General features: G+C 39.2%; 1 protein-coding gene across 2 annotated transcripts in view; it reads right to left on the bottom strand.

Annotated features, from left to right (window-relative positions):
* The window catches only part of Senp1 (SUMO specific peptidase 1), a 66,063-nt gene that overhangs the window by 13,978 nt on the left and 26,596 nt on the right, over positions 1 to 25,489 (bottom strand). For both annotated transcript variants that reach the window (XM_090324796.1, XM_090324789.1), the window contains exons 7-13: positions 16,902 to 17,005; positions 16,534 to 16,820; positions 15,058 to 15,112; positions 13,800 to 13,838; positions 12,436 to 12,520; positions 12,085 to 12,240; positions 9,702 to 9,833 (exon numbers count right to left, since the gene is read on the bottom strand). In XM_090324796.1, coding sequence (XP_090180922.1) covers positions 9,702 to 9,833; positions 12,085 to 12,240; positions 12,436 to 12,520; positions 13,800 to 13,838; positions 15,058 to 15,112; positions 16,534 to 16,820; positions 16,902 to 17,005 — 858 coding nt within the window. The remainder of the gene's footprint in view (positions 1 to 9,701; positions 9,834 to 12,084; positions 12,241 to 12,435; positions 12,521 to 13,799; positions 13,839 to 15,057; positions 15,113 to 16,533; positions 16,821 to 16,901; positions 17,006 to 25,489) is intronic.

Here is a 25,489-nt window from a genome sequence, read left to right on the forward strand (position 1 = left end):
TATACTTGTCAACCTCTGTGGGACACAAGCTTGCCTGTGTTGCCTTTATGGCTCTGGTGCCTAAGAAGCTGCTCTTCCTGCTCTCTTCAGTCTTGGCCATGAGCGTCTGCTTGTCTATGCAGCCCTGTTTGAGGGTGGGAGGTTTGTTTATAGTGTCTTTGTTCTTTTTTTATTTTATTTGAAGAGCTGCCCAGCTAAAGCTGAAAAAAGAAGAAGAAGCTGTTCTTTTTGAAGGAAAACTTACAATGTTTTCAAGGATTCAAGCCTTTTGTGTTGCCACAATGACATAAATGACCACTGAAAATTGTATCTTCTTGTTCAGTTTACTAGTCAAACTTGTGTTCTTATGCATCTAGAAGTAAAATCATTCCCTAGCAGTAAAGAGTTGATTTTTAACCTTACCATGTTTTTGTTTTTTTTAACCTCTTTATTTAGGGGGGGGGGAGGGGGGGGCGACGACGAGACGACTGGGGACTGTTCTGAAAGTCTGGGCCTGACAGTATTCCTGACAATTTTCAGGAGAAAAAAGTTTTTTCCACTCTATTTCTTGACCTTTCCATTCTGATTTTTAAATTAAATGTATCTCCCCCCCCCTCTCTCTCTCCCTCCCTTCCTCCCTCCCTCCCCCTCCCATGTGTGTGTGTGGTGCGTGTGTGTGTGTGTGTGTGTGTGTGTGTGTGTGTCCCCTGGGGCATGAAATCAGGGTCTTAGCTTTTTCCATTCATTTCCATATTTTTGGTGGTTAACTGGAAATGAAGAGTATTACAAAGGCCAGCACGTAGCTCACGCCTGTAATCCTAGCTACACAGGAGGCTAGAGATCTGAGAATCAAGGTTCAAAGCCAGCCCACGCACAAAAGGACCTGAGACTCTTATCTCCAACTAAGCTCTAGAAAATGGGAAGTGGGGCTTAACTCAAGGGTAGGGTAGTAGCCTTGAGCTGAAGGGCTCAGGGACAATGCCCAGGCCCAGTTCAAGTCCCATGACCCACAAAGAAAAAAAAAAAAAAAAGAATATTACGAAGGGGCTGGGAGTTTGGTCTAGTGGTAGAGTGCTTTCCTAGCATGCAGGAAGACCTAGTTTCTATTCCTCAGTACCACGTATACATAGAAAAAGCCAGAAATGGTTTTGGCTCATGTGGTAGTTCTCCAACCTTAAGAAAAGCCCAAGGACAGTGTTCAGGCCCTGCGATCAAGCCCCAGGACTGGGGAAAGGGAAAAAAAAGAATATTACAAATTTTCCTGTGCAGGCTGGCTTTGAATCATGATCTTTAGATCTCAGCCTCTGAGTAGATAGAATTACAGATGTAAGCCACTGGCACCTGGCTTCCACTCTAATTTTGAAGTTATATTTTTGGTAACCACTAACCCCAAAAGAATAACCAAACAGTAACTCTCTACTATTATGGTTTAGAAGGTTATTCAATCCTAAGATTTGAATGAACAATATTACAGAAACAAAGAAGGCAGACTTCACTGTAAAACAGACTTTTCTCAAATGCAAATTCAAGCAACAAACTGTCAGAATCACTGTTACAGTTTAAGAGAAAAGCAGGCATTACTTTTATGGAAACATTTATAGAGAATTAACAACATAAATCCCTGATTTACCAGGGCTAGTTCTATTCACTCTCTCTGTCTCTCTCTCTCTCTCTCTGTGTCTCTGTCTCTCTCTCTGTATCTCTGTCTCTCTCTCTGTGTCTCTGTCTCTGTCTCTGTCTCTCTCTTTCTCTCTCCAGCCAGTCGATGGTGGCTCATGCCTGCAATACTAGCTACTAAGGAGCCTGAGATCAAAACCCAGGTAGGAAGATCTGTGAGATTTAATCTCCAATTAACAACCAAAAAAGCAAGAAGTAGAACTGTGGCTCAACTGGTAGAGCACTAGTCTAGAGCAAAAAAGTTCAGGGACAACACCCAGACCCTACAGTTCAAACCCCAGTACTGGCTGGCACATGCGTGCAAACACACACACACACACGAAACATTTCAAAGAAGTAAATTAACAATGAAGTCCATGAGACACAGTAGAAGAACTTTTCATTATGGCAGATCTACATGTTTATCTTACTTTGCTTTATCCTCACAATCTCCACCCCAGGATTTTTTTTCCCCATTCCTGCGGCTTGAACTCAGGTACTGAACACTATATTTGGGCTTTCCTCAAGGCTAGCACTTTACCACCTGAGCCACAGCACCACTTCCTGCTTTTACTATGTATGTGTTACCAAGGAATCGAACCTGGGTCTTAGTGCCTGCTAGGCAAGCATTCCACCACTAGAGCAAACTCCCGGCTCCCTTGTTTCCCCTTTTTGCAATTGTTTTTCATTCCTTAATGAGGATCTATTTCCAGTATTAGTTTGTCTAGTTAAGGTTTAATATTTTATGAGCTGTTTCCTCCTTTAACTGAGCAGTACTCGATTTAACTACATCTTTGATATAGTTAATAAACTGTAACCAAAATCAATTCTCTATTTCTATGAATTCTGAAACCTTTTCATAAGGGAAAAATCATATTCAATTATTTTGATTTCTTTTACTCTTAATATATAATTTTGATGTTTGACCCTCTTGTGATAGTGTGGGTTAAACTTGTACTGGCTAGGTAGACATTCTATCACTTGATCTTGATCACTAGCTCTTTTGGCTTTATTTTTATGATAGGGTCTCACATTTATGCCCAGGCATCCTTGACTAAGATTCTATTTACATTTCCTATGCACATGGATAACAGATGCATGCCACAATATCCAGCTTTTAGGCGAGATGGGGGTCTCACAAACTTTTTGCCCAGGCTGACTTCAAACTGAGATCCTCTTTACTACACTTTTACTGTAGCTGGGATTACAGGCATGAGTCACCACCATGCCTAGCCTTGACTTTGTTTTGATTAGCATATATTAATTATGCAAAGAAGTTTCACTGTGCTATTTCCATACTTGAATATAATGCAATCCGATTATATTCAGATCACCCCAACCCCCTGCATCCTGTGGCTTGAACTCTGGACCTGGATACTACTGTACTGTACCTAAGCTGCTTTTGCTCAAGGCTGGCACACTACAGTGTTAGCACCACAGTACCACTTCAGCTTTTTTGTGAATAACAGAGATAAAAGTATCAGTTTCCTGTCTAGGCTAGCTTTGAACCACAATTCTCAGATCTCAGCCTCCTGAGTAGCTAGGATTATAGACACAAGTCACCTGTGCCTATCTTGCCCTTACTTTTTATCCCATATCCCTCTTCTTCCTTTCCTTTCTACCTTCCCAGTAGCTCTCCCTTTTACTTTCATGACCTTTTTTCCTTTCTCCTAGCTTCCACAAAAAAGAGATAACATGTGATACTTGACTTTGTGGGACTTGCTAATTTCACTCAAAATGATGTTTTCCAGTTCTAACCATGTTCCTGCAAGTAATACAATCCATTCTTCTTTATAGTTATTTGTTTTCTTCATGACAACCAATTTGACTGGGGTAAGGTGAAATCTTAATGTAGTTTTGATTTGCATTTCTTCAATAGCTAAGAATTTTGAACATTTTTCATGTATAGGCTTTTTTTTTTTTTTTTTTTTTTTTTTTTTGCAGTCCTGGGCTTGAGCTCAGGGCTTGAGCACTGTCCTTGGACTTTCTCAAGGCTAGAGCTTTACCACTTGAACCTCAGCACCACTTCTGGCTTTTTTTTATGTATGTGGTACCAAGGAATCGAACCCGAGTCTTTGTGAATGCTAGGCGAGCACTCTACCACTAGGCCAAACTCCTGGCCCCATATAGGCTATTCTTAAGAACACATGTCACATCTGATCTCTGTTATGTCTTCTTTGGATTTTTTTTTTTTTTTTTTTTGCCTGTCCTGGCTTGAACTCAGGGCCTGTGGACTGCCCCCTTGGGCTTTCTCAAGGCTAGAGCTCTACCACTTGAGCCACAGCACCACTTTTGGTTTTTACTATGTATGTTGTAACCAAGGAATCCAACCCAGGTCTTTGTCATGCTAGACAAGCAATCTACTACTAGGCCAAACTCCCTGCCTTGTTTTGATTTTTATTTATTTACTTATTTATTTATTTTTTGCCAGTCCTGGGCTTGAGCTCAGGGCCTAAGCACTGTCCTGGGACTTTCTCAAGGCTAGAGCTCTACCACTTGAGCCTCAGCACCACTTCCGGCTTTTTTCTATGTATGTGGTACCAAGGAATCGAACCCAGGTCTTCGTGCATGCTAGGCAAGCACTCTACCACTAGGCCAAACTCCTGGCCCTTGTTTTGGATTTTTAAGAATATCATTTTATCTCCACAAGCTTCACACTTATTTTTTTTAATGAGGAGATAAGCAAGTTAAATTTGAAATGATAATAAGAATAATAACATACAGGTAGTATAACAATAGCAATCACATTTTAAAAAACCTTTGCTTTTGCCACATAGTTTTGGATTATCACGGACAACAAAATAACTTCTCTTCACGGACGACAAAATAACTTCTTCACAGATAAAGAATGAGATACATTAAGCAAAACCACACATACGCACATATACACACACTACAAATACCTTATTATAACAAACACAATAACTGCTCATTCATGCTTTCTTATTTAGAGAAAGTTGGGCCACAACATTTAAGGAGACAGGTGAGATGCTGAAAGTTAACTATAAACAAAATTTGCATTGATATTAGAACCCAACAACCTCTTCTTCCAAATATTTTCATAGTAAACTCTCACTGAGAATTTTAAGTTAGGCAGCTCATGTAGCTAGAGATTTCTAGCTAAGAATCTAAAAAATAAGATTGTTTCGGTATTCATAGTCTTGGAAGAAGCATTGGATACACTTGCAGTGCTGTTTAATATTTTCATTACAGGATCTTTTTTTTTTTGCCAGTCCTGGGCTTGAGCTCAGGGCCTGAGCACTGTCCTTGGACTTTCTCAAGGCTAGAGCTCTACCGCTTGAGCCTCAGCATCACTTCCAGCTTTTTTCTACGTATGTGGTTCCAAGGAAAGGAACCTGGGTCTTCGTGCATGCTAGGCAAGCACTCTACCACTAGGCCAAACTCCCAGCACCCCCCCACCCCCAGATCTTTTCTTATGTTAATACCTTCTACTTAGACTGCATGTGCCTTTTTTTAAATTGTATTTTATTGTTGGGGCAACATATAGAGAGATTACAGCTACATTCGTCAGTGGTTATTCCAGGAATCTCATTATGCCTTCAAATGACCAGTCTATCTTATTTAACAGCATCCTGCTCCATAGAGAATGGAATACTCTTACTTAGCTAGTAGCAATGTTTTCCTTGTCTTCTTGATGACTGTCAAGTATTTTGGTTCTACATGTTATACAGTCCTACAGCATGCTTAGTTCTATGTAAATCAACTCTTAGAAATATTAAAAAATAATGAATACTTCTACTGCTTTTCAGTCCACCATAGGCTCATATTTCCAAGATACTTTCTTGGAAAATATATGTGTAGAATTTACTCTATTATTTCTGACAGGATAGGTCTCCTGGTAATGAACTCAGCAGAATCAGCTTTGTTTATTTGAAAGAATATGGCTTATTTTTTGAGTGATTCATTTGCTGGTATAGAGCCTTGTTGACAACCTTTTTCTTCTTTAGTATTTTAAAGATGTAGTTAGTTTATCTTCTTGGCTATATAGTTTCTGACAAGCTATTATTGTTACCTTTCTCCCTGCAGGCTGAATATATCCTTTTACGTGGCTACAGTTACTAGTTTTCTCTTTATCCCTGATTTTCACCAGTATGATTCCTATACATTTTAGTGTGACGTTTCTTCTGGAGTATACTAAATTTCTTGGATTTGTAATTTATAGATTTCTAATTTTAGCTATCTTCTACCATTGTTTTTCAAGTTCATTTTTCCCCCTGACATTGCCTATGCCTCCACTTTCCCAGTCCTGCTAGATTGCCTGGTGTGTCAGGCAGAGTCCACTCATGGCTCCTGCCATCTCTCTTTGGCAACTTTTTTGTGTTTTTATTTGAGTAGTTTCTATTGCTACATCTTTGTGTTCAAAACTGTTTTTCTTCCAAATTGTCAATTAATATCACCCTCAGTGCACATTATTTCAGATACATTTTTCTTGAACAAATGAAATATATTCTTAATAACAATTTTAACATCTTTGCCTGCTTCATTTTTATCATTTTATTTGTGATTCTTTTTTCCCTGCTAGTCCTGGCTTGAATTCAAGGCCTGAGCACTGTCCTTGAACTTTCTCAAGACTAGAGCTCTACCACTTGAGGCACAGCACCACTTCAAGCTTTTTCTGTGTGGTACTGAGGAATCGAACCCGGGTCTTCATGCATGAACTCTACCAAACTCCCAGTCCTATTTGTGGATTATTTATTTATTCATTTTGGTGGGCCATGGGGCTTGAACTCAGCCTGGGCACTGTCCCTGAGCTATTCAGCTCAAGGCTATCACCCTACCCAGGAAGCCAAGCCCTGCTTCCTGTTTTCTAGAGGTTAACTAGAGATAAATTCTCAGGTCCTTTAGTGTCTGGGCTGGCTTTGAACCTTGATCATCAGATCTCAGCCTCCTGAGTAGCTAGGATTACAGGTGTGAGCCACCATGCCCAGCTTTTGTGGATATTTTTGAGTGACAGATTTTCTCATAAACTGAATTTTCCTTACTCTTCATATACATGGTCATTAAAATGTTTTTATTAACATGTATTAATTGTGCTTAATATTTTTTGGTTGGATATTAAATATTTTGAGGTTTTTTTATTATAATGTATAGAGGGGTTACAGTTATATTTGCTAGATAGTAGATGCATTATTTCTCACAGATTTTGAGTTTTATATTGGGTTTTGTTTTTGCTGTTATTTACTGCTTTCCATTAAAATTTAAATATAGCCTATGAAACAGGCCATATAAAAAGAAGTGATAATTGATTTTTTTTTTTTTTTTTTTTTTTTTTGCCAGTCGTGGGCGCTCAGGGCCTGAGCACTGTCCTTGGACTTTCTCAAGGCTAGAGCTCTACCACTTGAGCCTCAGCACCACTTCCAGCTTTTTTCTATGTATGTGGTACCGAGGAATCGAACCCGGGTCTTCGTGCATGCTAGGCAAGCACCCTACCACTAGGCCAAACTCCCGGCCTTTTTTTTAAAAAAAGTATCTATTTGAGGGAAGAACAGAATTGAAAAGAGGACAAACTACTTGTAAAAAACAGCATTCACAATTGAGAGAAAGAGAATTATATACTTTAAAATTTTAAGGCTACCCAATATTTCCTCAGAATGTTGACTTCTCAAGAGCAATAACTCTGAAACCCAAACAAGCATGATTCTTTTACAATGTCCTCATCATTACCGAACATGAGTTGACACCACTTTCAAGGTTAGCATTCTGAAAACAGAAGAAAAGCACTCCCTATAAAATAATAGGTGTGGGATGTAGCACTGTGGCTTCAGAGATAGGGTGGTACCTTTGAGCTGAAGAGCTCAAGGTCAGTGCTCAGGCCCAGAGATCAAGCCCCACGACCAGCAAAAAAAAAAAAAAACAAAAAACAAAGTAAATAGGTCTGTGTGGAAAGAAAGAATAAAGCAGACACACACACAAAAAAATCTTTCCTTTCCCCATCTCCTTAAAATAATTTCTGTTAACATTGCTTGCTAAAAATTCAATGACAGGTTCATGGCATAGAAAATACTATGTTCTGATGAATACTATCTCTTGTGAGGGTTCTGACTAAGGTACGATTCACAGTGAAGTGCAAGAACTCAGCTCATGTCCTACTCACTCCTGCCCTCTAGAAGGTTTTCCCTGCTTTACAGCAAAGAGGCTTCAATCTCGTTAAAATAACTTTCTCTCCAGCAGTGGCAGACAAAATATGGCACATGACCACAGATCAAAAACACCTTATCAATGGGCATTTTTGCTTACGCTTTATTTTCACTTCTCCTTGACTTAATGAGCCTCCTTATTATTTGAGCCAATGTGGTATTATCTGAGGAGCCAAAACAAAACCCCTCTCCTCTTGATAGTGCCAAATCAGATGTTCCTTATCATTCTTGACAAAAGACTCAGGAAGGGATGACTCCAGACATTTTCACATAAACTGATCAGGAAAAAAAAAATCAACATCTTCAACATGATGTAAGACTCTTATGTTCTATATAACTGATCCCATTATGAATCAAACTTAAGATTCTGAGGCAACCTGATACTGGAGATAGATCCAATGCTTGGGTTTGAATCTTGGCTGTGCTACTTAATAGCTATATTACTTTGAAAGTTTCTTAACCTTGCTCATTTTATCTATAGATTAGAGATGTTAAACTATAGTATCTATTTCCCAGGCACCAGTCACAAGAGTAGAAAATAAAAACATTTAAAATAATTTGGAAGGGAATACAAGAACAAGATGTAGGTATATAGAATATCTAGTTCTTATTATAATGAGTATCTAAAAGTCTTCCATAGCTATAAAGTTTTTGAGTGTAATCCAGAAGAATAGGCAAGCAATTACAAATGTTCTTAGTGGACCTAAGAAAGGAATTACTTAAGGTATGCAATCCTAGTTCCCCTCTTTTTTTTTTTTTTTTGCCAGTCTTGGTCTTTCTCAAGGCTAGAACTCTATCATTTGAGCCTCAGCACTATTTCCAGTTTTTTTCTATATATATGGTACTGAGGAATCGAACCTGAGTCTTCGTGCATGCTAAGCAAACACTCTACCACTAGACCAAACTCCCGGCCCCTAGATCCCCTCTTTATGAAAAAATCCTTCTGACATAAAACAGGCTTTTATAAGCTTAGAAATAATAAGGTCAGAAGCAGAGTCTAGCTCACACCTGTAATCCTAGCTCCTCAGGAGGCTGAGATCTGAGGATCAAGGTTCAAAGCCAGCCTGGGCACAAAAGGACCTGAGACTCTTATCTTCAATTAACCTCTAGAAAATAGGAAGTGGGGCCTCAAGGGGGGTAGGGTGGTAGACTTGAACTGAAGAGCTCAAGGATAACGCCCAGACCCAGGGGTAGGGCAGTAGCCTAGAGCTGAAGAACTCAGAGACAGTGCCCAGGCAGAGTTCAAACCCCATGACCCACAACCCCATCACCACCAACAACAAATGAATAAAATCAGTATGAAAATCATAATGTAATTAATACTTAATTGAAATTGGGACGTAAAGGTCCTAACTTTTCCCTAATACTCTGAAGTTATTATTACATATAATTCTTCTAAAAAATCATATATATCTAAACTATTCAATGTTGGTTTTAAAAATATCATGGTAAGGGCCCCTGAGTCCAAGCCCAAGGACTGGCAAAAAATAGTAATAATAAAATAAATAATTGTATACTTGGGCCAGAAGCATGGTAGAGTGCTTGTCTAGCACACACAAAGACATAGGTTTGATTCCTCTGTACTATATACACAGAAAAAGCCAGAAGCATTGTGGCTCAAGTAGTATAGTGCCAGTCTTGAGAAGCCCAAGGACAGTGTCTAGGCCCCGAGTTCAAGTCCCAGGACTGGCCAAAAAAAAGACTGTTTACATTAAAGTACATAAAATCACCTGAACTATTAATTGAAAACATATATCTCTATCACTTCTTCTCATACGCAAGTGAAAAGAGGCCTAAAGTGGGAATTCTGATGCAAATCATTTGATGACTATGTTTACAGAAACAGTGAACTAGCATCCTTAATTTCCATTTGCTATTACTTATATACAAAAATAAGTGCAAGAGTACCTCATCATTGAGCCAATTCAGATGGTTTAAAGTTTGAATATCTTTGCGTGTAATGGTCAAACGGAATGCTTCACTGAGAACTTCATCTTGGTTCCCATTCCGAAACACACTCTTTATTTCTTTTTCCATTTCCTAAGAAAACAAGATGATAAAAATTAAAGAACAGGGCTTCAGACAAACCATACTGCTCACCAATCTCCAGACTGTATTTATCATCAGTCAACTGCTTGTCAATTTACAATTAATTTACTTCTCTCTAACATTTTAGTTAAATTCCTTCCCTAGTAATCATCCTGAATAATTCCTGCTATTCCATCTAGTTCTCCATTCTTTTTTCAGCACATTCAGACCTTTGTTTCATGTTAATTTCTACTGTATAGAATAACACTTTGCTATTAAACTTTCTAAACCCATGACAAATATGTTTAATTATTTCTTAAGAAACAGAATTTTTCATAGAAGGTAATAATGGAATAAAGGGTAGTTTGTTGTTGCTTTTTTTGAGGGGGGGGCAGTCCTGGGGCTTACCTCAGGACCTAGACACTGTCCTTGGGCTTTCTCAAGACTAGCACTCTACCACTTGAGCCACAGAACCACTTCTAGCTTTTTCTGTGTATCAAACCTAGGGTTTTGTGCATGCTAGGCAAGCACTTTACCACTAGACAACACTCCTGGCCCAAGGGTAGTTTCTTGTGTGTGTTTCATTTTGTTTTTTGTCAGTCATGGGGCTTGGACTCTGGGCATGGGTGCTGTTCCTGAGCTCTTCAGCTCAAGGCTACCTCCCTACCCCTTGATACTCAGTGTCATTTCCAATTTTCTAGTGGCTAACTGGATAAGAGTCTCATGGACTTTAGTGTCCAGGCTGGCTTTGAACCTCAATCCTCAGATCTCAACCTCCTGAGTAGTTAGGATTACACACTGAGCCACCAGCATTGGCTTCGAAGGGTAGTTTATTAAGACAGTATTTTCTTAGAAAAGATTTTGTTTGCTGGGCATGATGGCTCTGCACCTGCAATCCTAGCTACTCAGGAGGCTGAGTTCTGAGGATCAAGGTTCAAATTCAGCCCTGGTACAAAAGGACCTGAGACGCTTATCTCCAACTAACCTCTAGAAAATGGGAAGTGGGGCTTGGCTCAAAGGTAGGGTGGTAGGTAGCCTTGAGTTGAAGAGCTCAAGGCCAGTGCCCAGGCCAAGTTCAGGCCCCATGACCACAAAACAAAAAAAAGCTAAGGGATAGGGAAGGGGGGAAAACCAAGACGGGTGGGGGGTGTGGCGGGGGAGGGAAATGGGTACCATGACATGTGAAAGGGTATCAATGTATGTGAATTAGTGCACCTTCTATCTGGCAAATATCATGTAACCCTTTTACTAATTACAATAAAAAAAATGCAAAAAAAAAAATGGATTGCACCAATATAAAAAAAAAAAAAAAAAGCTAAGGAAGACCAGGCGATTTTGTTTGCTGGTGGTGGCTCTCACTTGTAATCCTAGCTGCTCAGGAGGCTGAGATCTGAGGATCTAGGTCAAAGCCAGCCTGGGCACTAAAGTCCCTAAACTCCCTGAGATTCTTATCTTCAATTAACTCTAGAAAACTGGGAAGTGGTGCTGTGGCTCAAGGGGTAGGGCAGTAGCTTTTAGCTGAAGAGCTAAGAGACAACACCCAGGCCCTGGGGTAGGTTGATAACCTTGAGCTGAATAGCTCAGGGGCAATACCCAGACCCAGAATCCAAGCCCCATGACTGGGAAGAAAGAAAGAGAGAGAGAGAGAGAGAGAGAGAGAGAGAGAGAGAGAGGGAGAGAGATCGCAGTGAGGGAGGGAGGGAAGGAAGGAGGGAGGAAGGAGAGAAAGAAAGAAAGAAAGAAAGAAAGAAAGAAAGAAAGAAAGAAAGAAAAGAAAAGAAAGAATGGGTGCCCTGAGTTCAAAGTCTTATTACAAGCTCCAAAATAAATTCAAATTCATTTGCATAAATAAAAATGCACATGAAATGAGGTATAAATTAATCAAATGTTTTTTCACTGAGGTTGTTTAGGGGAATTTATAGTTTTTCCAGAAATTTTCAACACCATTTTTGGGTAGGTTGTGGGGCTTGATCTCAGGTTATAGGTGCTGGCACTGAGTTTTTTTCGCTATCATTCTACCTCTTTGAGCCATAGTGCCACTTCTGGATTTCTGGTGGTTAATCGGAGGTAAGAGTTTCATGGACTTTCCTACCTGGGCTGGCTTCGAACCACAATCCTAAGAGCTCAGCCTCCTGAATAGCTAGGATTACAGGCATGAGGCACTGACATTTACCCACTCAATAAACTTTTAAAATAAAGTAAAAAGTATTCTATTACTTTATGTAATTCTTTCTAAACAAGATTTGCGGACATAGTATTTTACCTCTGTAATTTCAGGAAATTCATCTTCACTATCAGTTAATTTATGACTTTTTTTTTCTGTTTCTTGGGCGATTGTAACAGGGATCTCCTTTTCAAGAGGTACACGAAGATGCAGTTCTATTGAATCATGTACCGAATGTTCCAGTTCCTGTAATCTCTAAAGAGAGAACTTCAGAGTAAGTAGGATAAAAAAAATCCACCATTTGACTAATATAAATGGATCAGTTTTATTTGGACAGACTTATAAAATGCTATGCTATCACACAATCTTGCAGTCAAAACGGCAACTATACAAAGTCAGATAATCTTCCAAAATAGTCTCAATTTATAATCTTAGTCAACTTTATTTTACCTGGTTTTGAAGCTGTAAGGCCAATGCTTTCTGTTCTTCAATCTGGCGAAATCTTTCTCGTGCTCGAGAATCATAAACACTAGTTCTAGAAAATGAAACAAAAATAGACTGCCCTTTATCATCAGTCACATTATTATTGTACAGTGAATGTTAAATGTAAAGAACTCTTTCCAGGCATGGTGGCTCATGCCTGTAAACCTAGCTACACAGGAAGCTGAGATCTGAGGATCAAAGTTCAAAGCCAGACTGGGCACAAAAGGACCTGAGACTCTTATCCAATTACCCTCCGAAAAATGGAGCTTGGCTTGGCTTGAGGGAAGAGTGTTAGCCTTGAGCTGAAGATTCAGGGACATTGCCCAGGCCCAGGTATAGAGGGCAGTAGTCTTGAGCTGAAGAGCTCAGGGACAGTACCCAGGCTGAGTTCAAGCCTCATGACCACCCCGTCCCACACACAACATTCATGTATAAAGCTCTCATGAAGAAAGTCCAAAATCCTTACACTAACTTGTATCTCACCACATTTACATTTTAATATAGAGTAGAGTAAAACAATGCAGAGCTGCTAAAACTATTCTATCATTTTTAACTGAAATGATTATGCTAATGTGTTGCTCAATGTATACAAATTACTTTAATGGGGATTTGTAAATATGTGGCCCTTTTTTGTTTGGTGAGGGGTGGTTACAGAGCCTCAGTTTAGGGCCTCAAGCTCTCATTCATCTTTCCTTCTCACAGCTGGCTCTTTACTACTTGAGCCACACTTTTCCTTCTGGCTTTCTGCTGGTTAAGTGGAGGCAGGACAACCTTCAAACTGCCATCATCAGATCTCAGCCTCCTGAATGATCATTCTTTTTATTTGTAAATGTTCTAAGATTATGGCAAAAAGTGAAACTTAATACTGGTTATTCCAAAATGAAATTGACCCTAAAGAAGAAAGTAAGATTCTAACAAGCTTTAATTTATTGCATTGTTGCTAGTTCTTTTTCTTGAAAGTCACGAAGTCCAGATTTGGAAAACTCAAAGTTCATGCAATTGGGGACAATGCTTTCAGAGATTTCTCAAACTGCAAAACTATTCAGTAAGTTAGTTTTTCCAAGTGTCATTATTTCCTTCCGTAAAAAGCTTGCTCTGAAATAATATTCTAATTCTTTTTAGTTTCAACAACGGTTACAGAGTTTATAAACATGAAAATAGAAATATCAAGACTTTAAAAGAATTTTTAAAACCCAACAACTTAAAGAGTCTAAATACAATTTTTTTTAAAGCTAAAGACTAAATATAATTAAGATGACTAATTGCTTGAATTCTTCTAATCAAAAATGAAGTTACCAATAAGAAAAACAATACCCAAAACAATAACTTACAGTTCTTTGATCCACAGCTCTGCCTGGAAGAAAGTAGGACTATAAGTAGGGAGGGAGAAAAAAAGAGAAGAAGGTTTAGAAAAAAATTCAATTTTTTTTAAACCAACAAAAGCTATCATTTCAAACGTTCAAAGACTGTTAAACAACTGTAAGACTATTTTATAACTACAGAATAAAAAAGACCTAACAGACATAAATAAATTGTAATTGAGAATGAAAAAACACAAATATGAATCAAATATAAATATATAAGTAAAAAAGATGACCAAAGCTCAACTGAAAAATTAAGTCTAGAATAGTTTTTACATGCATGAAAGAATGCCATTATGTGAAAAAGCACATCAGTATCAAGATAATATATATTATTAATGGAAGTGGCAATGCGGCTCAAAGTGGTAGAGCACTAGCTTGAGCTGAAGAGCTCAGGGATGGCGCCTAGGCCCAGAGTTCAAGACCCACCACTGACAAAAAAAAAAAAAAAAGATATTAAGCTAGAAAATTACTCATAGGAATTTTTCTGTTTTTATCAGTCTGAGTCAAAATATTCAATGGTTCACAGCAGTGATCCCAGCTCCTCAGGAGACTGAGATCTTAGAGGTACTCAGTATGAAGCCAGCTGGGAAAAGTCCTCAAGACCTCCAAGTAACTAGCACAAAGCAGGGCTCGGAGCATGGTTCAAGTGCTAGAGTGCCAGATGTGAGCAAGCAAGTGAGCAAGCTCTAAATTCAAGCCCTGGTACTAGCAAAAATTCTCCACCAAGAAACTGTATCCAATCAAATGATAGTATAATTTCTCCAAAGCCTAAAAAAGCCAACAAAAAACCCAGAAGCAGCAGGCTCACGCCTGTAATACTAGCTACTCAGGAGGCTGAGATCTTAGGATCAAGGTTCAAAGCTAGCCAGGCACAAAAGGACCTGAGACTCTTATCTCCAATTAACCTCTAGAAAACAGGAAATGGAGCTTGGCCCAAGGGTAGGGTGATAGCCTTGAGCTGAAGAGCTCAGGGACAACACCCAGGCCCAGGGGTAGGGCAGTAAGTAGTCTTGAGTTGAAGAGCTCAGGGACAGCGCCCAGGCCAAGTTCAAACCCCATGACCCACAGAAAACAGAAGCAGAGCTATTGTTCAAGCAATAGAGAGTTATCCATAGACAGAAAAGCTCAGGAGCAATAAGTATCCAAGCTTTGAGTTCAGCCCCAAAAATGGACCAAAATTTAGGGAAAGAAAAAAAAAAAAAAAAAAGACTATTCCTAAACTTACCTGGGAGTTGGAGTCTGGGAGTCTTTCACCTTGAGTAAAATCACAGAGTCTGACCCTAAAAAGGAAATACAAAAAACATTTCATTAATAAATTCTTTCAAGTTACATTTCCTAGATGCTTATTTAAGCTCCTAAACTTTGTATCAGATGTGTCCTTTCAGAATCTACTCCAGTGCTGAGCTGGCTTCCAGTGCTTCTACTTCCTGGTTTAGGGAATAAGAATGTGCTGAAATTTCTGGAGCCAGGTGTCAGCCTAGTGGTAGAATGCTTGCCTGGCTTGCACCAAGACTCAGATGCAATTGCTCAGTACCACATACATAGAAAAAGCCCTAAGTGGTGCTGTAGCTCAAGTGGTAGAGCTCTCGCCTTGAGAAAGCCCAAAGACAGTGCTCAGGCTGAGTTCAAGCCTCAGGACTGGGGGGAAAAAAAAATGTGCTAGAATTTCTTAAAAGCCTTAATTAAGCTCATGCTTTTTAAAACTGAATTAGATATAAATTGTAGGGAAAATAACACTATAAGTAAAATCTAAAATATAGAAATTTTTATCACCCTATTTTTTATATTCGGTATTAAATACTAATGAAAGACAAGAATCATCCTCTGAAGCCAGGCATGGTAGCTTATGCCTGTAATCCTAGCTACTCAGGAGGCTAGGATCTGAGGATTTAGGCTCAAAGCCAGCCCTGGCACTAAAGAACTTGAGACTCTTATCTCCAATTAACCACTAGAAAATGGGAGTTTGACCTACTAGTAGAGTGCTTGCCTAGCATGCACAAAGACCCGAGTTTGATTCCTTGGTACCACATGCATAGAAAAAAGCTGGAAGTGGTGCTGAGGCTCAAGTGGTAGAGTTCTAGCCTTGTGAAAGTCCAAGGACAGTGCTCAGGCCCTGAGCTCAAGCCCAGGACTAACAAAACAAAGAAAAAGGAAATGAGAAGTGGCACAAAGGGTAAGGTAGTAGCTTTAGTTAAAGAGCTCAGGGACAACGCCCAGGCCCAGGGGTAGGGTAGTAGCCTTGAGCTAAAGAGCTCAAGGACAGCACTAAAGCCCAGAGTTTAAGCCCCATGACAGATCCCCCTCACCCCCCAAAAAAGAATCATCCATCATCCCTCAAGAGTGCTATGATTAGTTATTAAATGATAAAATAAAAATAAACAGGGGCCACAAGTTTGGCCTAATGTAAAGTAGTATATGTGTACTAGTCCAGGATCCTAGTATTATCCATACAATGTATTTTTCTGCCATACAATGTATTTTTTTTTTGAAGTAAAGAAAGCATTACATCAAATTATTTGCAGGAAGGGAGGAAAAGAAAAAGGAATTCTATTTGTAGGTTTTATTAATTTTTTTTTACAGCATGGTTAACTAAATTACCTATATTTTAGAATCTTATGTGTTAAATTTATTATATGTGTATTAAAATGCTACATGTAATAGTTAATTGGTTATTAGGTTTTAAAATGTATGATCTTCTTACCATCAGATTGTGTATTTGATGCTGGTAGATTATCTGGCTGATGTAGAATAGAGGGCTGATCATTGTGAGGTTGACGGCCAGGATCAGAATCTTTGGATTTGAATGCAACATCTGGGGTATACGACGATAGGGAATATGCACTATGGGACAGTTGTTCTTGGGGAGTTAAAATGCTGGCAGATCCAGATGATGAAGTATCAGAGCCAATGATAAAAGATGCACAAGAATTTCCATTTTTAAACAGTGAGTCTTTCAATGTATTCTTACTGGAACTAAGACATCGAGACCTAGCAAGAGAAGCAGTTAATTCAATACCAAACAACTAATTATAAAATTAAATATATTTGAAAGATGCTTTAAAGACTCACAGGTGTAAAGGAAAATGTGTGGTAGGTTTAGCTACGGAGAACTGTTTCCCTGTTACCATCTGTAGAAGCTGTCTGTAGATCTCTCTTTCTTCTTCTTGAACTGTCTACAAGGTTAAAAAAAAAAGTCTTAAATACATTTGATGAGGCAAATATCAAGAATTTCTCAAATGAGCATATAGACAACATATTAGAAACTACAAAACTTCCAGCAGTCCTAAAGAAAAAGAAATATACAACTGGGCATGGTGGCTCATGCCTGTAATCTTAGCTATTTAGGAGGCTGAGATCTGAGGATCATGGTTCAAAGCCAGCCTGGGCACTAAAGTCTGTGAGACTCTTTTATCTCCAATTAACCACCAGAAAAATGGAAGTAGTGCTGTGGTTCAAGGGGTAGGGTGGTAATAGAGCTGAAAAGCTCAGGGACAACACCCCGGCCCAGAGTTCAAGTCCCAGAACCAACAAAAAAACAAAAAAATAGAAAAGAAATATACATTTTCTGACCAGGAACATGAACTAGTGGTAGAGTGTCTGCCTACCATGCGCAAAGCCCTGGATTTGATTTCTTGGTACCACATACACAGAAAAAGCCAAAAGTGGTGCTGTAGCTCAAGTGGTAGAGCTTTAGCCTTGAGAAAGCCCAAGGATAGTGCTCAGGCCTTGAGTTCAAGCCCCAGAACTGGAAAAAAGAAAAATAAAAAAAAGGAAGAAAAAAATAAATATGCTTTTTCTTAGATGAGGGGATGGCTGAAGTGGTAAAGCACCTGTCAAGCAAGCATGAGGCCCTTGACTTCAAATCCTAGTAATGGAGAAAGAAAAAAGTATAGTGAAGATATCCCAAGAAATTACTAAATGTATATTAAAAAGAGGTTAAGTAGTGCAAATCCTTAGCTGGGTGCCAGTGGCTCATGGCTTTAATTCTAGCTACTAAGGAGGCTGACATCTGAGTACTATGGTTCAAAGACACCCAAAGCAGGAAAGTCTATGAAATTCTTATCCCCAATTAAAAACATCAAAAGAGCTAGAAATGGAGCTGTGGCTTAAGTGGTAGAGTGCTAGCCTTGAGTAAAAAAGACCAGAGATTGGAGATGGCACTGTGGCTCAAGAGCTAGGGTGGTAGCCTTGAGCTGAAGAGCTTATGGACAACTCCCAGGCCCATAGTTCAAGCCCCACAATGCACCAAAAAAAAAAAAAAAAAATCAGGGATAGTGCTCAGGTCTGAGTTCAAGCCCCGGCACTGGCACACTCATACGCACACATGTGCACACACACATACACACATTAAATCTAGATAGTATGTTTTAGGAAATTATGAAACATATATTTAAATAATAGCACAGAGAAACCAAGAGGTCAAAAAGCAATTATCTTAAAGGTAGGGAATATCTATCTGCCTTAGGCTTTGTAAGAGCCACAAGACTGCTTGGTACATACTGAGACAGAAATAAATACTGCTTCTCAGTCAGCTTCCTAAGGCCTATTAGTCTATATTGATCATTTTGCCCTTGGCAGAAAAAAAGGTTCTCCATCCCTCTAAATGATGAGTTCTAGAAATAAAATGTTTGAAGACTTCCAATTTTGAATTCAAACAAATCCTTTACATTCCAATGCCTATGAGATCTGAGATTTTTATTTTATTTTTTTAATTTTATTTATTTTTTATTGTAATTAGTAAAAGGGTTACATGATATTTGCCAGATAGAAGGTGCATTAAAGAGATCTGAGATTTTTATTATCTTCAAATAGTTGCACTGCAAATAGAGCAGTTTCAATTTAACATGTTCACTTATGTGTATAGTGCCTTTTGAAGTAAGAAAAATAACTACAAAAAGAAGATACTAAGGTTTTTCTTCTTGGATCATTTGTTGTTGCTACACAGTCATAATTACATATTCAGCATATTATGTCCTATATACTAGACTGCTTTTATTTATTTTTATTTATTTGCCAGTCCTGGGGTTTGAACTCAGGGTCTGAGCACTGTCCTTGGTCTTTCCCAAGATCAGAGCTCTATCACTTGAGCCACAGTACTACTTCCAGCTTTTTCTATGTATGTGGTAACAGAGGAATCAAACCCAGGTCTTTGTGCATACTAGCACTCTACCACTAGGCCAAACTCCCAGCCTCTAGACTACTTTTATTTTTATTGTTTTTGTGTCAGTTATGGAGCTTAAACTCATCAGGGCCTGGGTACTGTCCCTCAGCTTTTCTGCTCAAGGCTAGCACTCTATTTGAGCCTCAACTCCACCACAAGCTTTTCAGATTTCTTTCTTTCTTTCTTCCTTTCTTTTTGCTTAATTAGAGATAAGACTTTCTTGGAACCGGAAGCATAGCCTAGTAGTAGAGTGCTTGCCTAGCATGGACAAAGACCCAGGTTTGATTCCTTAGTACCACATACATAGAAAAAGCTGGAAGTAGTGCTGTGGCTCAACTGGTAGGGCTCTAGTCTTGAGAATGCCCAAGGAAGTGCTGAGTTCAAGCCCCAGGACTGACAAAAAAAAAAAATTTTCTTGCCCAGCTGACTTTGAACCTCAATCCTCAGATCTCGGCTTCTTTAGTAGCAGGATTACAGGCAGGAGCCACTGCTGCCCAGATGTAAACTGTGAGGCTGGCAATTCCATATGAGAATGAACCACCCATGAACATCTGAATGATTTAAAAAAAAAAAAAGAGGAAGAAATAGTTGAACATGCTGGGCACCATGGCTGCCACTGTAATCCTAGCTACTCAAGAAGGCTGAGATCTGAGGATCAAGGTTCAAAGCCAGCTTGGGCACAAAAGGACCTGAGACTCTTATCTCCGATTAACCTCTAGAAAACAGGAAGTGGAGCTTGGCTCAAGGGTAGGGCGACAGCCTTGAGCTGAAGAGCTCAGGGACAGTGCCCAGGCCCCATGACCCACACACAAAAAAAAAAAAAAAAAGGAAAGAAAAAAGAAAAAAAGAAAAAGAAAAAAGGACTTGGAAAAAATCATATTAAGGGAAGTAAGCTAGACCCAAAGGAACATAGGCTCAATGGTTTCCCTCATTTGTAATAATTAGTACATATCTAGGACTCTCCAAGCAGAGAATTAAAATAGCTCAAAACCTAGATACAAAAGGCCATATAGGATGAGACTAAATGAAAGGATCTCCAGGATATGAAAATAAGAGCTATATAATGTGATTGTTGTTCTTAATGTACTATGTTATTTCTCATCTCTTTTGTTGTCCCTTGGTTATTCTCATATTGCTACAGTATCTTACCTTGTTATCTGATATATTATATATATTTATTTGTTTATTTGCAATAGGAAAGGGAAGGGAAAAAACAAGATGAGGGGAGGGGTAGGAGGAGGGAAATGGGAACAAAAACATGAGGAGTATCAATGCATGTGAAGTAATGCACCTTCTATCTGGCGAATATAACTGTAACTCTTCTATTAATTACAATTTTTAAAAAAATGGATGTGGGGCCGCGAGTTTGGCCTAGGGGTAGAGTGCTTGCCTAGCATGCACGAAGATCCGGGTTCAATTCCTCGTTACCACACATATAGCAAAAAGCCAGAAGTGGTGCTGTGGCTCAAGTGGTAGAGCCCTATCCTTGAGAAAATCCAGGGACAGTGCTCAGGCCCTGAGCTCATGCCCAGGACTGGCAAAAAAAAAAAAAAAGATGTAACTCTGTGTGTGTGTGTGTGTGTGTGTGTGTGTGTGTGTGTGTGTGTGTGAAGGTAAAACAGTGGGGGAGACAGAATTCCAGGAAATAATAGGAATAGGCATAAAATGCAAAGCTCATACTCTATCTTGGTAATAGTTAATGTATAATTGCTAAAAATTTTGACAGGAAAAATATTGCAGATCATGGTCTTAGAGATATAAACATAACTACATAGACATAAAAATGAATGATGGCTTATATATTCTGTAGGCACAATGTTATAGAGATTGATATTATCTATGACATACAAACCTTCAGCTTAATTTTAATTACGTTCTAAAATCTATGTGCCGCCAGTGATTGCATATAAAGACTCCCTCCTGAATACTTGTTTGTTAAACATGATATTTGAAATATGATGTAAAAAATCAATGTTAATAAAACTAAAGGAAAAAAAAGAAATAATTGAACATTAGGTTGATGTATGGACCTAAACCCCATTATGTTATGCTTTAGACATTAATATCCCAAATGATGGTCTCTTTTTTTAGTTTGGGAAGAGATTGTTCATAGTATTTAGACATTGCAAAAATAATTTTTAGAAAAAAAATTCCAGATACAAATTAATCTTGCAAAAGGTGCTTAGGAAGCCAGGCATGGTGGCTCACACCTGTAATTCTAGCTATTCAAGAAACTGAGGTCTAAGGATCATGGTTCAAAACCAGCCAGTGAAAGTCCATGAGACTTTTATCTCCAATTAACCACCAGAAAACCGGAAATGGCACTGTGGATCAAAGTGGTAGAGCACTGGCCTTGAGATGAAGAGCTCAGGGACAATGCCCAGGCCTAGAGTTCAAGTCCCACAACTGACCAAAAAAAAGGAAAACAAAAAGTGCTTAGGAGCTTCTTTTGCCAAAAAAAAAAAAGCAACCATTCCTTTCTTGGGACTAAGAACTAACTAAAAAACAGAAGGAAAGCTTGGCATTACTGTATTTGGCTTTGCTCTAAGCCATTATCTCTACAGTACCTCTACAATCATCTTGGGTTACAGAGAAGGTCAGCACTAACCAATAATATCTTTTGGTTTAGTGTTTTGTTTTGTTTTTTATTGTAATTAGTAAAAGGGTTACATGATATTTGCCAGATAGAAGGTGCATTAATTCACATACATTGATACCCTTTCACATGTCTTGGTACCCATTTCCCTCCCCCCCCCCCACACCCCCCTTTTGTTTTGTAACAATACTAGGATTTGAACTCAGGCCTCATACTTGCCAGGCAGGTGCCATTACCACTGAGCTACATCTCTAGGTATAATCAATAACATCTTTAGGACTAAGCTATCCCTAAGGAACAACAGAACATCATCACAACAGATAACCTGCCTCGCAAAAATGACTCATAACAATGTACCAGAACCACTCCCAAAGCTAGGTCTAAGATTCCATTCACTGGAAAAATACTTTGACCAAGACAAGACCATTTAATAGTCATGCATATCCTCTCCCTCTGGCCTCTGCTCTTTATCTTTTAAAACCTTTTGCTCAACTGAGCTGGACACCAATGAATCACAGCTGTAATCCTGGTGACATAGGATGCTGAGAGCTAAGGTTTGAGGTTCGGAAGCCAGCCCCAGCAGCAAAGCCTATGAGATTCTATCTCCAATTAACCACTAGAAAACAAGATGCTGTGGGTCAAAGTGGTAGAGTAAAACAGCCTCAGTGAAATGTTCATGCCCTGAGTTCAAGCCCCAGGACAGGCACACACACACACACACACAAACACAAACACACACACACACACACAAAACCTTTAGCTCATAGCTGTACCTTGAAGATAGGAGAAGATGAATTTAAGTGTTGTCTTCCCATGACTATTTGTGCCATGTAGTAAGTCTCTTTCTCTGCCCTTTGTCATGTCTCTATACTTGGAACATATATTGACAAATTCTTAGCCAAACTTACCAAGACATGTGAAAGGGTATCAATGTATGTGAATTAACGCACCTTCTATCTGGCAAATATCATGTAACCCTTTTACTAATTACAATAAAAAAATTTAATTAAAAAAAATTCTTAGCCAAACTAACCAAAAGAAAGAGCAGATTGCCAAGAGTTTGGCCTATGGTAGGGTGCTTGCCTAGCATACACCAAGACCTGGGTTCGATTTCTTGGTACCACATACATAAAAAAGCCAGAAATGGTACTGTGGCTCAAGTGGTAGAGTACTAGCCTTGAAGAAAGCCCAAGGACAGTGCTCAGGCCTGAGCTCAAGCCCCAGAACTGGCAAAAAGAGAGAGGGGGGGGAGAAAGGGGGAAGGAGTGAGAGAGTGCGCAGATCCAAATAAAAATATGTGAGAACCATATTATGACAGATACTAGTGAAATACAATTTTAGGGAACATTTTAAAAACTGATATTCTAATCCATTGGAAAATCTATAAGAAATGGGTATATTTCTACATGTTACTTGCCAACATGGAAACTAGGTATAAACAACCTAAAAAGATAAACAATAGGACCTGGAATTTGGCCTAATGGTATAGTGCTTGCCAAGCATGCATGAAGACCTGGGTTCAATTCCTCCATACCACATACATAGAAAAGACAGAAGTCGTGCTGTGGCTCAAGTGGTAGAATTCTAGGGCTTGAGGAAAGCCTAAAGACAGTGCTCAGGCCCTGTTGAGTTCCAGCCCCCAGATTGGCGAGAGAGAGAGAGAGAGAGAGAGAGAGAGAGAGAGAGAGAGAGAGAGAGAGAGAGAGAGAGAGGGGGGGGATATGAGAGAAAGAGATAGACAATAAGCAATGAGATTGAAGCACTAATAAAAAGTATCTTCATAAAACAAATGGATTGATTCACTGATGATTTCTTCCTAGACTGTTAAAAAAGATTTACAACCAAACCAATATTTCTCAAACTATTCCATAAAACAGAAGGAAATAGAATGCTTCAAACGTTATTCTATAAACCCAAAATTACCCTGAAATAAAAGGACATAATAGGCAGGGCACAGTGGCTCACCCCTGTAATCTTAGCTACTAAAGTGGCTGAGATCTCAGGATCAAGGTTCTGAGTCAGCCTGGGCTCTACCACATACATAGAAAAAGCTGGAAGTGGTGCTATGGCTCAAGTGGTAGAGCTCTGACCTTGAGAAAGCCCAAGGACAGTGCTCAGGTCCTAAGTTCAAGTCCCAGGACTGGCAAAATAAAAATAAAAATAAATCCTCAATAAATTACTTGTAAAATAACATCAACAATGCAGTGGCTCACACCTGTAATCCTAATTACTCAGGAGGCTGAGCTCTGGGGATTGTGGTTCAAAGCCAACATGGGTACTAAAAAGTCTGTGAGACTCTTCTCTCCAATTAACCACGAGAAAACTGGAAATGGCACTGTGGCTTAAGGGGTAGGGTGGTAGTCATGAGCTGTAGACTCAGGGACCGTGCCCGGGTCCAGAGTGAAAGTCCCATGACTGATAAAAAAAGAAAAAAAAAAAAACCAACAAACATACTTATCAAATTATTTTCATTTCAGAGATGCAAGTATGTTCAACAGACACAAATGAATAAATGTAACATAGCCAGTAACAAGACAAAAGGACAAAGCACCTAGCCTTTTCAATAGATGTAGAACAAATATCTGAGAGAATGAGAACTCAACATTCTTTCATGATTAAAAAAAACCCTGGGCTAGGAGTGTGGCCTAGCAGTAGAGTGCCTGCCTAGCCCGCACAAAGCCCTGGGTTTGATTTCTCAGTATCACATACACAGAAAAAGCAGGAAGTGGTGCTGTGGCTCCAGTGGAAGAGCACTGGCCTTGAGAAAGTCCAAGGACAGTGCCTAGGCCCTGAGCTCAAGCCCCAGGACTGGCAAAAAAAAAAAAAAAAAAAAAACTTGAAGAAAGTAGGAACAGAAGAAACAATAAAGGCTACATGTGACAAACCTATAGCCAACATTGTAATAAATGGAGGAAAAACAAAGCATTTCCTCTAAAAACAAGAGCTATCCACTGTTATTCATATAGTGCTTGGAACAAGAAGGAATGAAAGAAAAGGCATAAAAATAGAAGACGAAGCCAGGTATGGTAGCTCACATCTGTAACCCTAGCTACTCAGGAGGCTCAGATCTGAGGATCAAGGTTCAAAGCCAGCCTGGGCACAAAAAGACCTGACATGCTAATCTCCAATTAACCCCTAGAAAATGGGAAGTGGAGCTTGGCTCAAGGGTAGGGAGGTAGCCTTGAGGTGAAGAGCTCAGGGACAGCACCCAGAACAGGTAAAGCCCCATGATCCACCAAAAAAAAAAAGACAAAGAAGTAAAATCCCAGTCTAAAAATGAGATAGTCTTATGATCCTGCAAATGTACAACACTAAAGAGTTCACTACAGCTGCGTGCAGTGGATCACACTTGTAATCCTAGCTACTCAGGAGGCTGAGATCTGAGGATCGCAGTTTAAAGCCAGCCTGGATGCAAAAGACCATGAGACTCTCATCTCTAATTAACCATTAGAAAACCGGAAGTGGCACTGAGGCTTAAAGGGGTAGCCTTGAGCTGAAGACTCAGGGCTAGCACCCAGGCCTAGAATTCAAATTCCACAACCAACAATAACAACAACACACAAGTCCACTAGAAAACTCTTAGTTTTGATACTATAGCTATAAAAATCAACATCCAAAAAGTTAAGCAGATTCTCTATACAACTATGAATTCTCTGAGAAATCAGAAAGACAATCCTATTCATAATAACAATTTTAAAAAGAAGATATGTAGAAATAAAGAAGTGATTGGCCTCTACAATATACAACAATGAGCCAGACGCTAGTGGCTCATGCCTATAATCCTAACTACTCAGGAGACTGAGAACTGAGGATGGAGACTCAAAGTCAGCCCAGGCAGGAAAGCCCATGAGATACTATCTCCAATTAACCACCAGAAAACAGAAGGGTACTGTGGATCAA

Source organism: Megascapheus bottae, chromosome 2 (genome assembly GCF_031878675.1).
Source record: "Megascapheus bottae isolate mThoBot1 chromosome 2, mThoBot2.hap1, whole genome shotgun sequence".
Lineage (NCBI taxonomy): Eukaryota > Metazoa > Chordata > Mammalia > Rodentia > Geomyidae > Megascapheus > Megascapheus bottae.